The sequence below is a fragment of the Mya arenaria genome, chromosome 6 (genome assembly GCF_026914265.1).
Source record: "Mya arenaria isolate MELC-2E11 chromosome 6, ASM2691426v1".
Classification (NCBI taxonomy): Eukaryota; Metazoa; Mollusca; class Bivalvia; order Myida; family Myidae; genus Mya; species Mya arenaria.
The window spans coordinates 42,786,942-42,802,130 of NC_069127.1; the positions used below are offsets into that span (position 1 = coordinate 42,786,942).

Below are 15,189 nucleotides of genomic sequence, written 5' to 3' on the forward strand. Positions count from 1 at the left end.
GCGGATGCCTTAAAAACGAGCAAGGGGACCAATGGCACTGTATCCAAGGGTTACCTGGCGGTGTGATACATTCGGGGTTAGGTTTTATATTTTGAAGAACACAAAGACAACAATCTTAAACATACTACTATCTATCTACTTATATCAAACATTTGTAGTGGTGCTGCAATGAAGCAGTCCGGAACGCGGAAGCCACTGCACCGGGACAAACACTTATTCACGGCAATGATGATCTCAAGGTTAAGACACATGTTATATGGTGGTAAAGATGGAGAGGATTATGATTGCTGGATATTTGCTATTTGGTAAAAAATGTGCAAAATTATTTAAATCTTTTGGCATTTAAAAAATTCTGTGGCATTCGTTCTTAAATGATTTTCTATTTATACGACACATGTTAGCATGGCCTCCTAAATCCACTACGTATATATAATATAGTGGTTATATTTTTCTCGCCCAGAAAGGAGCTCGAGATCTTTGTCAATCAGTAAACAATTTAAATTTTGAGTGAAATATGAATACATTGTTTATAACATCACAGTGATAAGTCGTCATAAGCAGTTCAAGTATGAGTTATTTTGTTCTTGAATATTATGACAGAACATGTCATTTTGTGTGATACCGCATCTCTGATTGAAGCGCCCCTTCAGAGGTTACCGTGTTCTTATACTGGTCTGGAAGACATTGAATGGGAAAAATGCAAACGTGGTACTTCAATAGGGAAAAATCGTGGCATGATTATGAAATTTGAAACTTTTGATAAATCTAACCAAGATATCCTTCGGTTGAAGGCAAACATTGCTCATACTTTCTTTTCGTGTCCTGGAAATGTAGGCTGGATTTACGCTTTTTATGAATATATTAACATCCTGTAGCAAGTATCGGCATTTTTAATGCCATTCCCATTGTGTACTATATGTTGTTTGGTTTCAAAAAATATGGTAAACACTGTCATTTTACAGCCCATCAGCGGCCTAGCGGTGTTAGCATATTTTGTAACATGGAGGATACTTTTTTAGAAAAAAAATATGCTAATTGCTATAGGATGTTAAGTTGTGCATAAAAAAAACGTTAAAACATGCTTTGAAATAGAAAACTTCCGCTAGGCCGTTAGGCCGCAGGACTGCTAGATCGACTTTTTGGGAAATGCTGGCAATCGCTACTAAGGATGTTAATTTGTGCATAAAACGGGTTATTTGTTATTGTTTCGAAAAATGCATAACAATGCTTTGAAACAGATTTTTTAGGCCGCTAGGCTGCTAACTTCACGCCGCTAAGGCACCGGGCCGATGGGCTGCTAGATCGACTTTTTGGGAAATACCGATAATCGCTACAGGGTGTTTATTTGTGCATATAACCGTTAATTTGTTATTGAAAAAAAAAAACGCATCGAAAACCCTTTGAAATAGAAGCAATCTTAGACGAGAGGGCCACCAACTTCACGCCGCTTGGCCGCCAGACCGCTTGGCTGCTTACTTCACGTCGCTATGCCGCCAGGCCGCAAAATTCAAGCCGCTTAGGCGCTAGACCGTTAGGCCGCTTACTTCACGCCGATAGGCCGCCAACTTCACGTACTTATTTGAAACATTCTATATCTGTTCCTAATACAAATTTCAGATAAATTAAAATATACGAGTTGTCTGTTTATTTGAAGCTGTTCTTGTCATAATTTCCATTTTCAGGTCCGCTTTTGTCCGACAGTGACACCAAACCTTATGATGTTACATTCCACGTCCGGCGAGGGGAAAACATTCTGCTGCCATGCCGCCTTGCTTCAGGTATGGACCCCGACAACGTCTCCGTACGTTGGAAATCATCCAAGGACTCCTACCTCACTTCCGGTACACGTGTCCTCAAATACGTGAACCAGATTGAGGTCGTCAAGACGTCCGAAATGGAATGGAATCTTCTGATTAAGTCCGTCAGGGACACATTCGCGGCAAATTACACGTGCCAAGCTGATCAAAAAGTCATATTATCTAACGTGCAGCTGCTAATTTTGGTCGCTCCTAAGATAGACTATGGCGGAACAAGCTTACCGGAAGTAAACGTAGATGAAGGCGGCACGGTGGAGCTCAGGTGCGCGTTTACTGGTGAGCCGGTACCGAGAATAACGTGGTTAAGAGGTGACGCCAAACAGCCAACCGGCATCACGGGAAGAAAACTAGTTATACGTGACGTCAAGCGTTACGCTACCGACGTCTACACATGCCGTGGGGAAAATTCCGTCAGTGACGAGGACTATACTATCAATCTTATCGTAAAGTTTCCTGTCGAAGTTGACGTCATGGAACGGACCTTTGAAGTCAAGAAGGGAGGTATATTTACGATATCGTGTTACGCGCAAGGGGCACCATTGTACGACACTTACTGGATTGACATTCATGGAAAAAGGGTGACCCCAACAGCATGGAAATATAAGTTTGTCGTGGAGCCGGTAGGTGCACATGTACCGGCCGAGTTCGTCACCCTGGAAACACAAACGGGTGCCTTTGCCGATTCCGACTTTGGAACGTACACATGCGTGGCGGAAGGTGAGGGGCAGGAGGCAAGGGCAACCGTGGAGGTCGTAGAACTAAAGGAATCCACACAAGCTGCACCAAATTGCACCATCAACGGAAATGTGATCAAATGTGACTGACATGATTTGCGTAGATAAACGTATTTCAAAAATTAGCTGAGATTTGTCGGCGTATCTGAAGTCCTTTACTTTGGAAACGTCCGGTGTGGGCCTCCGAGACATTTAGGACGGTTTTATTACAAACGTATTACATGTATATGCCAAATGGAAATAAAGTAAACGTGCTTAATAATTTATGTTTTTATTTGCGATACTTGTTCATTGCGAGTATTTTAATATACAAATTATATGTTGATTTTGAGTTGTGTCCCTTTTGTTGATCAACAATCAAGTTATTTTCTAAAGAATGCTGACCGAACATTGGGTTTGGGTTTTATCAGGGAGAGGTCAGACGATCAAAGTTTGCATTGTTACACAAAATCCACCTGTATGATATTCAACATGTCCAACCATTTTCAAAGGTAATTATTGTTTATATATATTGTATATAAATGTATTGATAAGTTGGTATAATAAAGTATTGAATTACATTACAGCATTTCACTCAAAACCAATATGAAAGAACATCCAGATTCATGGCAGATTTTCTATACCACGTGATAATTGACGTCATTAATGCTACGTCGGAAGGCAATATTTTGCTTCAAGTGAAGACTTTATATAAACATAACTTTTCTAATTATTCTGCCTTCAGTGTTTCACTAGTAGAGTTTGATTGAGAGTTTAGTTTCTTAAATCACTTCGACAAACCTATTCACAAAACGACCGCCTGATGTAGCACTTTCAAAACATTATTTTTGAAACAGGTTTGAGAAAACTAATCACCTTATCAAACTCCGGTAATAAAACGAATATGTGGCTCTTTAAGCGACATAGACTGCCCTTTGATGGTGAATAAAAAGAAAAGTTATCTATGTTTTAAGTCATCATTCGAAGCAAAATGTTGCCTTCAGAAGGTAGCATTTGTGACGTAATTTATCACGTGGTATACACACACTGACTTATATTGATGTTTGTTTGCGTGAAGGGGTTAATCGTGTACATGTGTAGGATAATAGAGAATCTTTTTATGCAAAACGCTGTTTGGTAAATTAATCACCAATTCATTTTTGTTCTAAAAACATTGTGTCCCAACATTGTACATGGGATGAACCAATAGTTAATAATTTCACTTTCCTCACTTCCGGGACCCATCGTGTCCTCAAATATGTGATCATATTGAGGTGGTCACATCCTGGAATTCTCCATTTATTCTTCTTTTCTCTTCTTTATGACGCTTTACAAATTATTCGGCGTTTCTTTGTCCACTATCTATTGTGCAAAATTTGGTGTGCTCGTATATTAAACGGCGTATGCATATAAAACAGAAGTTCCAATATTCTTTTTATATACAGAGGGCAAAATGGTTAAAAATGAAGCTCTTTTAATATAAAAATATGCAATTGTTGCATTTTGTTGTTCGGAAATGTACATGTCTCAATTTAATTATAGTTATATGCTTTTATTTGCTGTTTCGTTTATGTTAGATCCTAACCGGTATTTTAAACTATGTTCACTCTGTCGAAGAGATTGATTATAATTTCTAAATTGATGGTGCCAGTGAAAAATTTAAATATATATCTTCAGAGAAGAGTCCAAATAAGAGAAAAGGGAAAGACATACCGTGAAAGACGGACAATAAATGTCCGATAACCAGCTTCTGAATGATACTAATAAATATAAATTTTAAATATATTTCGCTCCTTATCAGTTGTTCAAATTGGTGTGGCTGTATATTCCTCTTGATCTATCAGATCTACAGCTGACTGTAATCAGATAGCATATGATACTATGACAAGCACTTGAAAACACCATAACTGGTAAGATATTATTAGTAAATACACTTGTATTAATGACAAACACGATCACGTTCACATGTAATGATCTTCTTTAATTACATAAAGTTATTAATGTATTTGCAAACCGACATATGGCTTATTTTCCTGCAAGACCGATTATTCATGTACATTTGGTCGTGACCAATCTCAGTTTTAAGCTGATTTGTCATACTGCGAGAGAGCCTCTGAAACTTTAAAAATGACTTTCTTTGATACAGGCGCAGCTCTTGGTGTTGGGGGACATTCTTTTCGTGAAAATTTCTCTACCTGCAATAAAATCATAGAAACATATTAAAATCACTATCAATATAAAATCGTTAAAAATACTAATTACAGCTTAAATATTTAACCAAAAGTCATTTTATAATAACCTTTCTATAAATGTAAGCATAGAAAATATTTTCATCTTGATAACATCTATCTGGCTACTGCATTTAGTTTTCAAATACCTTTAGCGTTGTATATGTGGCAGTTATAGAGTCTGGATGGTCCTCAGTATGTCCTTTTTCTCCAACAAATAGTTTACTACACACTTTTTAATTTCAACAGCTAGGCTCTAAATCCTTACCCAATCCAATACATAGGTCTAATAAACGATGGCCTGGTATAACCAGTGGTAATTCAAATGGTGTCCGACCTGTTGCTATGGTCAGTGCTTATTTATAAATTTATTTCTAGCATATGGTGTCGATCCACAACGAAATGATGACAGATCGATATATCCCTTCAAGTAGTTCTTAAAAATGCCCCCCCCCCCATTTAGGTAGCATTTAATGGTGTTGACATGGCATTCTTGTATGCATTTTCAAGTTCTCACATGAACTATAACACATTTGAAGACATTAATGTGGTTTTGAATGATATTTTGCAGGACCTCTCTCTCGTGTGGATGGATACAGAGATGACCCCAGATATGTCGCCATAACTGTTTAGCGATGTCATTGTCGTTAAATTTACAATTAAACAACCAATATTTAGCGAAAACAAACTAACAAAGAAATTTAGCGAAAACGATTGTCGTAACTGTAATGATAATTTGCAGAATTTAGCGAATTTATAAACAACCGGGCATTGTAGTTTCGAATAGTATCATTGAAAGAAACAGGTCCCAGTTCATCATCATTGGGAACGTCCTAAGTAAATTTCCCATTTGAACGAAAAAATAAAAAAGTATGCTGAGGTACAAAACTTTCAAAGTTTCGCGTAGGAATACATTCTACGTACAATGTACTTGTAAAACTTTTCCGGGCTCAAAATTAAACCCATGTTATTACCAGTATCTTATTTTTTTCGTGAACTTAGCATGAGTGAACATTACTACTCATATAATTGTATACATGTGTAGTTATTTCAGGATGGAACTCCTTTCTCAGCGGCGGAGAGTCAGGCGATTGTCAGAGATATAGTAACCTTTGACCGACATTGTGGTATATTTGTATCATGCAATGAATGGTATAGTACCGTAACACACTGAATGTTTGAACTGTCACACGATTTCTAAAAAAAAGTATCTACACTTATTATAATTGGAAGCTTCAAACCTATGTATGAAGCATGTTATGTGGAATTTAAATACAATTTATGAATAACATGTAATGCGGATTTTTCGGATTTTTTGCCTTTGTCAGTTGTAAATATGTATGCTAAAAGGAAGGTAATATGTGCACAGGCAACTGAATCATTGTTTGTCACTAAAATGTTGTTTAAAACCATTTTGGGTACATACAATGAGATAAACAACACATCTGAAGATATTTAGTGTCTTTGATATACAAAAAAGAAACAAGGTATGTAACTCAAACTTACCCGATTTCACGGTAGAGTCCAGTTTTATGCAAATTTCTCAACCAACATATAAACAATCCATTTTTAGATAAGTGACATGGAAAGAAGAGTCAATTACCTTTAAAATGGTGTGCGATATGTTGGTATAACTATAATGTCTTTAGACAAACAAGCATAATTCAATGTCCAATTCTCGTGTTTTTCTTTAGTCGGAAAGAGTACAGCAAATTCAAATCTTCAATTTTCCCCGTATAAACAGTGCTAAACACAGACCTATTGAAGTTATTTTATGCTTCAATGTACAGATAAATTAATTCCATTTCATAATATCACGAAAAGACTAACATCACAATGTTAGAAACAACTGTATTAGCCTTAAACTAAATTCTCTTTTAATTTCGTAGGCACCAAGCCATTTTACCGACAAGCGCCCAGTTGATGTCATTGACATGTACATTAAACATCTTTGTACCGGCTTGAATGTGAGCCACACAAGCTTGGATGGGTCAAATGCTCTTCTTTGGAGGTTGATCAGAAACATCTGAGCGCTGTCAGGAAAATGTCCGTCTCAAACAAAATTTTAAGTGGATTTAATTTGAAGACTGATACGGTTGTTTCTTAAACTGTGGTGTTAGTCTTATTGTGATATAAAGTAATGGAATTAATTTATCTGTACACTGAAGCATAAAATAACTTCAATAGGTATGTGTTTAGCACTGTTTATACGGGGAAAATTGAAGATTTGAATTTGCTGTACTCTTTCCGACTAAAGAAAAACACGAGAATTGGACATTGAATTATGCTTGTTTGTCTAAAGACAATATAGTTATACCAACATATCGCACACCATTTTAAAGGTAATTGACTCTTCTTTCCATGTCACTTATCTAAAAATGGATTGTTTATATGTTGGTTGAGAAATTTGCATAAAACTGGACTCTACCGTGAAATCGGGTAAGTTTGAGTTACATACCTTGTTTCTTTTTTGTATATCAAAGACACTAAATATCTTCAGATGTGTTGTTTATCTCATTGTATGTACCCAAAATGGTTTTAAACAACATTTAAGTGACAAACAATGATTCAGATGCCTGTGAATATGTGTTGTTTTGAATAAGCTGCACTTGCAGAGGATGGTGCTCTTTCGAATAAAACCATTAGGAATACACAAATGAGAATGCCATGGTTCAAAAAATAAAACAGACAAGTGCCATAATGTTCATTTCGGAGATTTATGTTTTAAAGATGTCTATACTTATATCATTTTTTTACCAAAAAAATCCACCAACAATATGTGACGGACTTGGCGATGAAAACAACAAAAACAACAACAAACTTTAAGAAGGTTACATGACTTAAGATATGGGACAATTAAAAAAAGGTTATCATGAAAAAAAATCGACAAATTATCAGTTTATCCAGGCATGACTAAAGAACCCGCCCTTCATTAAGAATTCACATTGTGCGGGATTGTAAGCCTTTGCGAGTTCAGTGACGTCAGAGAGCAAAGCTGTGACGTCAGGATACGTTCCCCATTCAGACGTCGGCTTTCCGGTACGTACAAAAGAGATCACTTCCTTCTGAACGTTACGTTGCCATTGTATATCACGCAACGTCGGTTCTTTTATGTAATCTTGGATGAGTCCGAAAAATGCGAAAATGTCCCACATATGGAATGAATAAGAGGCCGGAAACGGAATACCAACGGCATGAACTGGAACGGATGGTGTTGACGTCACGACGTAACGGTATACCGGAGACTTGAACGTGCTGCTTGCGTATTGTGCAAGCACGTCATTCGGACAATTTGAAGCAATATCACTGGCCATGCTTGTCAGCTGAAATTCCGGTGTGGATCGGTTAACCGGATATAACCTTAACGCCGTCTCTAACGTTAAATTCCCGAACGTACCCATTTTGGCGTTTACGTGTCTGACGTATTGATCCCACGTCCAAGTATTCATTGTCCTTTCGACTGGATTGTAGTCTATTTCATTGGCACAGGATCCTATAAAACAGTTTTTAAAAATTGCTAAACAAAATTGGTTGCAGTAAAAGTAGATATACAAATCAGTAGAATCGGAAATTGTACGTAAATTGGTTTACCGGAATATTGCCAAGGCATTCAAATGTACTTTGTATTACCTATCAGTAAAGGGACATCAACCATGTTTCCCTTTGACCAGGCTAAAAATGGCGCCTCTGGGATTACTACTCCTGAAATAAAACAAGCATACAGTACTGAACAAAATATGTTTCTCCTTAAATCATTTCTTTATCGAATGGAGGAATAGAAAATGTTCAGATGTAATAGAAATGTCAAAAGATAAAAAAGTATTAAAAAGAAGGCAATTAGCGACTGTAGATTAATTCAAAACTAGCCCGTTTCTGTGCATTCTTGGTTTTGCAACATAGACAACATTACATTGCCATCGCCAATATGATGAATGATGTTTGAATTCTTGAGCATATGAGTATATTGGCAACATTACCATCGACGACAGCGATGGCACCGTCAAAATGGTTCCTTGTGGGGAGGTCCCCTTGATCTTCCATGGCCCAGTACGGGAACACATTCCAGGGGACCGCCTGCGTCACCTTCGCCGCCGACAGACCGTACAGACAGCGCACGTCCGACCCGCAACCCGTCCGTGTCAGGAAAACCTCGTTGTCTCTGTATAAATTGAGGAGAAAGGTAAGACGCGCATAAAGTTATTAGGACGTACGGATACACATCATTCCATATAATTATATTAATGTTAAAGCAGAACTTTATTTTTCATAACTTTAATAACTTCGACTCCGTTTTTGAAATACTTTGAACAGTATGTAAGCTGTGATCTCAGCTTTTATTACTTTTTATCAAGTTTATTTTAAAGGAATGTCAAATTAAGAGTCAAATGAAGCGTGCATATGTCTTTGACAGAAGATTCGGGTTTGGTGAAAAATGTCGAGAGGCCTGTCCTGTCGACTCACATGCAGGTTGAGAGGAGACAGACACGGTGAAACAAGTAATACCAGAATGGCGAGGGTAACAGTGCATTAGCAAATGCAATATAGTATATGCTCAACTATTACTGAGAGGCCCGCCCTGCCGACTCACATGTAGGCTGAGGGGAGACAGACGTGGTGAAAGAAGCTATGCCTGAATGTCAAGGGTCGTAGAGCATTAGCAAATGTAATATAATATTTGCTCAATTATCAATGAGAGGCCCTTCCTGTCGACTGACATGTAGGCTGACGGTGAAACAGGCTCTAGCATGAGTGCCGAGGGAAGAAGTGAAAATCATATTTCATTAAAAAAAGAGAGGCCCATCCTGGCGACTCACCTGTAGGCATCATTTACGGTCTTGTTGAGGATCGCAGAGGCTGAGAGGAGCCAAGCACGATGGAAGAGGCCCTGACAGAGGGGAGAGGCAAGCAGCGCGAATATTGCTGTCCCACCGGAACTCTGACCAAACACCGTTACCTTTCACAGACAACAAAGCGACAGTGTGATGTATGTATCTGCTATAATAATTCAAGTGGGTATATGCGTCAGAAGGTTGCAAAGTTTCACATCGAAGTGTTACGTTTGCCGTTGATCCACTTTCTTTTTCTAAATCGTGAATTTTATTTATACTTGGACATAAACAAAACCACAATAGAACGTTCACATATACTATCGTGCAATAAAACAATAAAAGGCAGAACGCATTGATGTTAATGATAATAATGTTCTTTTTACCAAACTTGAACAATAACAAATATTAACCTGATTGGGATCACCTCCAAAGTTCCGGATATTGGTCTGCACCCACTCCAGGACGGTGATCATATCCATGAAACCGTAGTTTCCGGAGACATTGAGGGGAGATTGGTCCGCAAGCACCTGCAGAGCCATGAAGCCGAACGCATGTAGCCGATAGTTGAATCCTACGTAAACAATGTCCGTCTCCGCCGCCAGTCGTTCCGTGGGGCTATACAGGGGCCAACTTCCGCTGGAAAACTGAAGACTTCCGCCATGGATCCACACCATTACCGGCTTAGAGGCGTTCATGTCTAAGGTAGGCGTGAGAACATTTAAATATAAACAGTCCTCACTTCCAATTAACGTTTTCTTGTCATACGGGCTAATTTGGAAACACGTACTTCCGTATTTGAATGCCGGGTACGTGCCATTCCAACAATTTCCGGTTTTGGGGCGAAGGCTTTCTGGTGGCTGCCAGCGTCTTTTCCCGACAGGTGGCATGGCGTAAGGAATTCCTCTGAAACTGTATGCGCCGTCTTTCGTAAAGCCGTTGACATCACCGCATTCCGTTGTAACAGTTACGTTCTCGGCGGTAACATAATCTCCTGCATAAACACATTCAATCACAAGAAAGAAAACACACAATTCAAAATATTTGCTCATTGTGCAAGTGGTTATAATTGCCTATCACGTCATTAAAATAAAATAGATATTTAACTTCAAATCATGCAGTCATTTCAATTAGTTGCCAATGTATGTATTCGTATTTATGACAACATTACCAGAGTACGTATCTTACATGACTTTATGTAGTATTTCAGTTTATAGAACAATAGATAATATTCCATATGATTAGATATGGAACACCTAAGCCGTCTGATACATTCAATTTTCAGTATGTGCGTATATAGTTCATTATTCAATGTTTAACATCTTTATAGGTCGGAATGTTATTAAATGAAATCTAAACATCATTGCATCCATATAAAACGTAATGATATAAAAGTAAACCTTGTTAATATAATATAGCTATTTTATAATGTTATTAAATTTGGTGATATCATATTGGCCGCGTTATTTGTCGGAGGTTTAATAGCTGTATTTGAAAATCAACATATTAATAAGTAATTTCTTAATTAACTATTACATATGGTAGGACATTTTGGTTAAAAAAAACCCCATTCTTATCACTTGCCTTAAGTTGATATTGAAGCTTATTTATCCCTTTTTCATTTATGATTTCTGCTTTTCTAGACTGGAATTTATTGATTTTGACATGCATCCTTTTAGTGGCATTGTACATGTACTTATAAATAACGCACTGTACAGTCTAATGAAGCATATCTTTTCGTCTGTATTAAAGCAACGCGTCATTTTATACCAAAGAACGAAATACATTAAGTACTTTAAATAAATCTAGCCCAGAAAGTTCTGGAAATATATAAACAAATATAAAGATGAACCTATTTCTAGTAGTCACGATGTCAATATTGATGATTTTATTCAACATTTTAAGGATACATCAAATACTCCACACTTCAGTTCATTCTGAAATGACGATTTTGTAACCAGAGAGGAACCATTAAATGTTGATGAATTGTACTGTCCTTTTACGATCACAGAAATGTTGAAAACTTTTTCAAATTTAAAAAAAAAAAAAAACATAAAAGTACTGATAAGTAAAATAATGTTGCTGGTTTGTTCATTGAAGTACTTTATTTTTTCTATCTTGTTAAGATTTTTAATCTTATTTATGACAATTGGAATTTATCCTGAGGCTTGGTGTAAAGGCGCGTCATAGTTCCTATCTTTAAGAAAGGTGATCGTTCTTGTGCTGCTAACTATAGAGGGATAACTTTAATACATTTGATTGCTAAAATATTTTTCCCTACGGAATAGAATAAACAAGTAGTGTGAACGAGAAAATATATTAAACTCATCACAATTTGTGATAAGAGATAGCCGTAGCACAACTGATTATATTGTTATATTGCAGAATTCTACAGAATTTTATTAACAGTACATCCAAGTTGTATTGTGTTTTATAGACTATGAAAACGCGTTTGATACGGTCATACATGAAGCGTTTTGAATTTAACTCTTGAAATCTCGTATTTGAATCTCGTATTAAAGATTCTGCTTGTATGCCATATTCTGAAAAGTTTAATGTTTCCCTTGGTGTTAAGCAGGGCGAACTATTGTCGCCGTAATTGTTTATACATGTATTATTTATAACGCCATGTTAAATTATCTCAGAATTATATCATTATAGTCATTATGGCCATTTCCCATATTGACTATTGTAATGTAATCCTCTGCGGAATCGCACTGTGTGAGATAAGCAAATTGCAGCGTATTGAAAACAAATGTAAATGTTAACCTTCATGTACAACTGCTCAGTTAGTAATCATCCTGACTACCTTACAGAGATAACTAACAGAACATACCTCAAAAAGGAACTTACGAACTTCCCATCCTGTTGTGCCATTCAATAAAAAGAGAACATTTAGTGACAGAAGTTTAAGAACTGCGGGACCAAAACTGTGGAATGAGTTGCCTCTTAGCAGAAACTCAGAAACTGTAGAAACTTTCAAGAAAAAAAATGAAAACACATTACTTTCGACTCGTGTATGCATAATTTAAGAGATTGTTTTAAAATCTTACCTTGTACATACTCTATGCGCATCGTTTGTATTATTTTATCATTAAAAGCGTTGTTTTTTATGTAGGTCATGAATGCAATATCTTATTAAGTATTCCAATGAGTTTTAAGTTGATTTTAGGACGTTGTAAATCATTAATATTATTTTAGATTGCTTATTTCTTTTTAATTAATAACAGAAATATAGAAGATTTGAAATTTCTCCATATCTGTATTGAAATTTATTTTATTTATTTGTTCAACGCCATTTCATATGTCTTATCAAATTAAAAAGTCTCAGGCTTTAAGCTGTAATTAAGATTTAAAGATCACATCATTATGGCCATATTCAATGCCAAACAAATCTATGCGCAGCTCTCATAAGCCTACTGCAGATTTTGGAAGCCATATTAAAAGCCCATTCAAAGGCAAACACGTTCATGTGCAGCTCTCATTAAGCATTTTCAGTGCTTATTAGAGCACACGTTGGTAACTATTTAGCCCATTCAGGGCCGAATAAACATATGTGCTTTTCACATTAGGCCTTTCCAGAGTCAAATACTACACCTGTTGGCAACCATTAAGCCCATTCAAAGCCAACCAAACCAATGCGCAGCTCTACAATTTAAGACAAGTAGTCAATGCCAAAAGGTGTCCATATCAGATTCGGTGGACATATTGTATATATCCTGAATAGTAGACTACTAAATTATGTAAGCGATTCCAGAAAAAAATAAGCTGATTTAAATACATTTATGACATCCCAAGTTTGATACACACAAAATGCATTAACATCAAAGACAATAAAATTATACAAGAACTATTATTTTCTGTGGTATTTTCGTTCCTTGATCGTGAAATGGCTTGTCCTTGATCTTGATGTAGTCAAAGCATGTAAATTTAAGGTACATTGGGAACAAGAGCAGTATATATATTGAAATAAACAGTCTTATTTTTTAAAATTTTGCCCATATTAAAAGATAGAAAATACTCACTTAGATATTAATGGCGGCCATTTTGAACGCCCTACCGTATTTTTTGGTCCTCATCATACATAGGTTACATGCAATTAAGTTCATAAACGTCTGCAATACTGCAACACCTTAAGAAATTTTATAAAAATATAGCATTGTTTGTCGTTAAAACCCGTAATTTAATCATTTTCTAAGGATATTGCTTGTACTTTAAGACTATATATGGTTATCATATGCGTTCCCTCGAAATACATTTAAATGTTGTCTTCAAATGATCATTTCACATTGAATTATAGAGGCAATGACAATGGTGGTGTGTTACCTAATGCTAAAACTTGTAAGCGTGGAACCGCTTCAGTATGTGCTCGTGACGAATGTTCCTACCATTGTTGACCACTCTCAGCACTTGATTTTATAAAAATGCATTTATGGCAGACTGCATAAAGCATGAATATAATCGCAAATATTTATGTTTCTTTGTAAAAGTTAATGTTCCATAAGTCCTTAGTAGTCTGCCTTTACGGAAAGTCAAAGTGTTGTGATCGAACAAATAATTTTAAACGTGCATTTTCAATGGTAAAAAATAAATATGTATATGATCTATAATGAACTTATGAGCACATGAGAAATTGTTAACTTCCGTGAAATCAATTTTATTTTCTGTTTGTCTCAATTAACCCTGTGTAAAAAAATCAACAGAATGTAACAAAATGAGGATGACCATGCAGTAATTGTGCGTGGAACTTACCGCTGTTTAGACTAAAATATACATGGACAATTAAAAACAATAATCTCCTCGTAGTCACCATATTTTCCATAATGATTATGAGATTATGAATGATTTCACTAAATGTTTAACAAGGAACTTAAAACACCGGATATGCGAATACAATCCTCCACTTTCACGTTAAGTTTAGTTTGCCATTCGACACTAATCGTTATTTCTCCATTGAAAACAGCCTCGGGTGTATGTCCGTACATCATTAGTATGCAGTGGCATTCCTAGGCATATACCAAAACAAAACAAAAATTGGTGTACCCGAAATGGCAAGTTCTTTTATCTCGAAGTCATGAATAACAATCGTAGGTCGGCCAGGCGTGTAGCTGACTGTACGCAAATACGCAGTTGCGTAATGAAATTTTGACGGATCGAAGTTTTTGTCATACCAAAAACCCGAATGGGGGGGGGGGGGAGTTAATATACTGTCCGTCATCAATCAGCGTAATCCCAAATTGACCCTAGCTATGCCCATGTAGGCTATGGGTGTCTTAATTGTTAATGTTTGTTGTTGTATCACTGAATGATCTAGACAATGCTTGAAAATGTTCACAAGATATGAGACACCCTTACCACGCCCACCCCATACACCATATTAAGAACCAACTAATGATAGCCCTTCACGTGTTAACACTTCCTCAAACGTACGGGCATACAGTTCAAAATGCGCACCTGGTATTGCTTTCCTGCTTTCTACCACAAAATTCATGGTAATTTCAGTCGTATGCGGACATTTTGAAACAGAAGTTTCCATGTAACAATAACTTTAGAGTTTCCAAGTACAATTCAGTATTAATTAGTTTAGTGCGCTATAATGGGCCCT

At 36.6% G+C, this 15,189-nt stretch overlaps 2 protein-coding genes across 3 annotated transcripts; one reads left to right on the forward strand and one right to left on the reverse strand.

Moving 5' to 3' along the window:
- Positions 1 to 226: 226 nt before the first annotated feature.
- On the forward strand, positions 227 to 3,111 carry LOC128237036 (hemicentin-2-like). The gene is made up of 2 exons (XM_052952214.1): positions 227 to 305; positions 1,683 to 3,111. The coding sequence occupies exons 1-2, from the start codon at positions 257 to 259 to the stop codon at positions 2,639 to 2,641; spliced, it is 1,008 nt and encodes a 335-aa protein (XP_052808174.1). The 5' UTR covers positions 227 to 256; the 3' UTR covers positions 2,642 to 3,111.
- Positions 3,112 to 7,456: 4,345 nt separating this feature from the next.
- On the reverse strand, positions 7,457 to 14,639 carry LOC128236819 (para-nitrobenzyl esterase-like). Of its 2 annotated transcripts, none has more exons than XM_052951934.1 (6): positions 14,337 to 14,639; positions 9,998 to 10,578; positions 9,573 to 9,712; positions 8,736 to 8,917; positions 8,389 to 8,460; positions 7,457 to 8,251 (listed from the first exon to the last, which is right to left on the reverse strand). In XM_052951934.1, the coding sequence occupies exons 1-6, from the start codon at positions 14,404 to 14,406 to the stop codon at positions 7,653 to 7,655; spliced, it is 1,644 nt and encodes a 547-aa protein (XP_052807894.1). In that variant the 5' UTR covers positions 14,407 to 14,639; the 3' UTR covers positions 7,457 to 7,652. The 2 variants fall into 2 exon arrangements, with proteins under 2 accessions (XP_052807894.1, XP_052807895.1); XM_052951935.1 differs by lacking the exon at positions 14,337 to 14,639 and adding an exon at positions 11,169 to 11,534.
- Between the last annotated feature and the right edge of the window lie 550 nt (positions 14,640 to 15,189).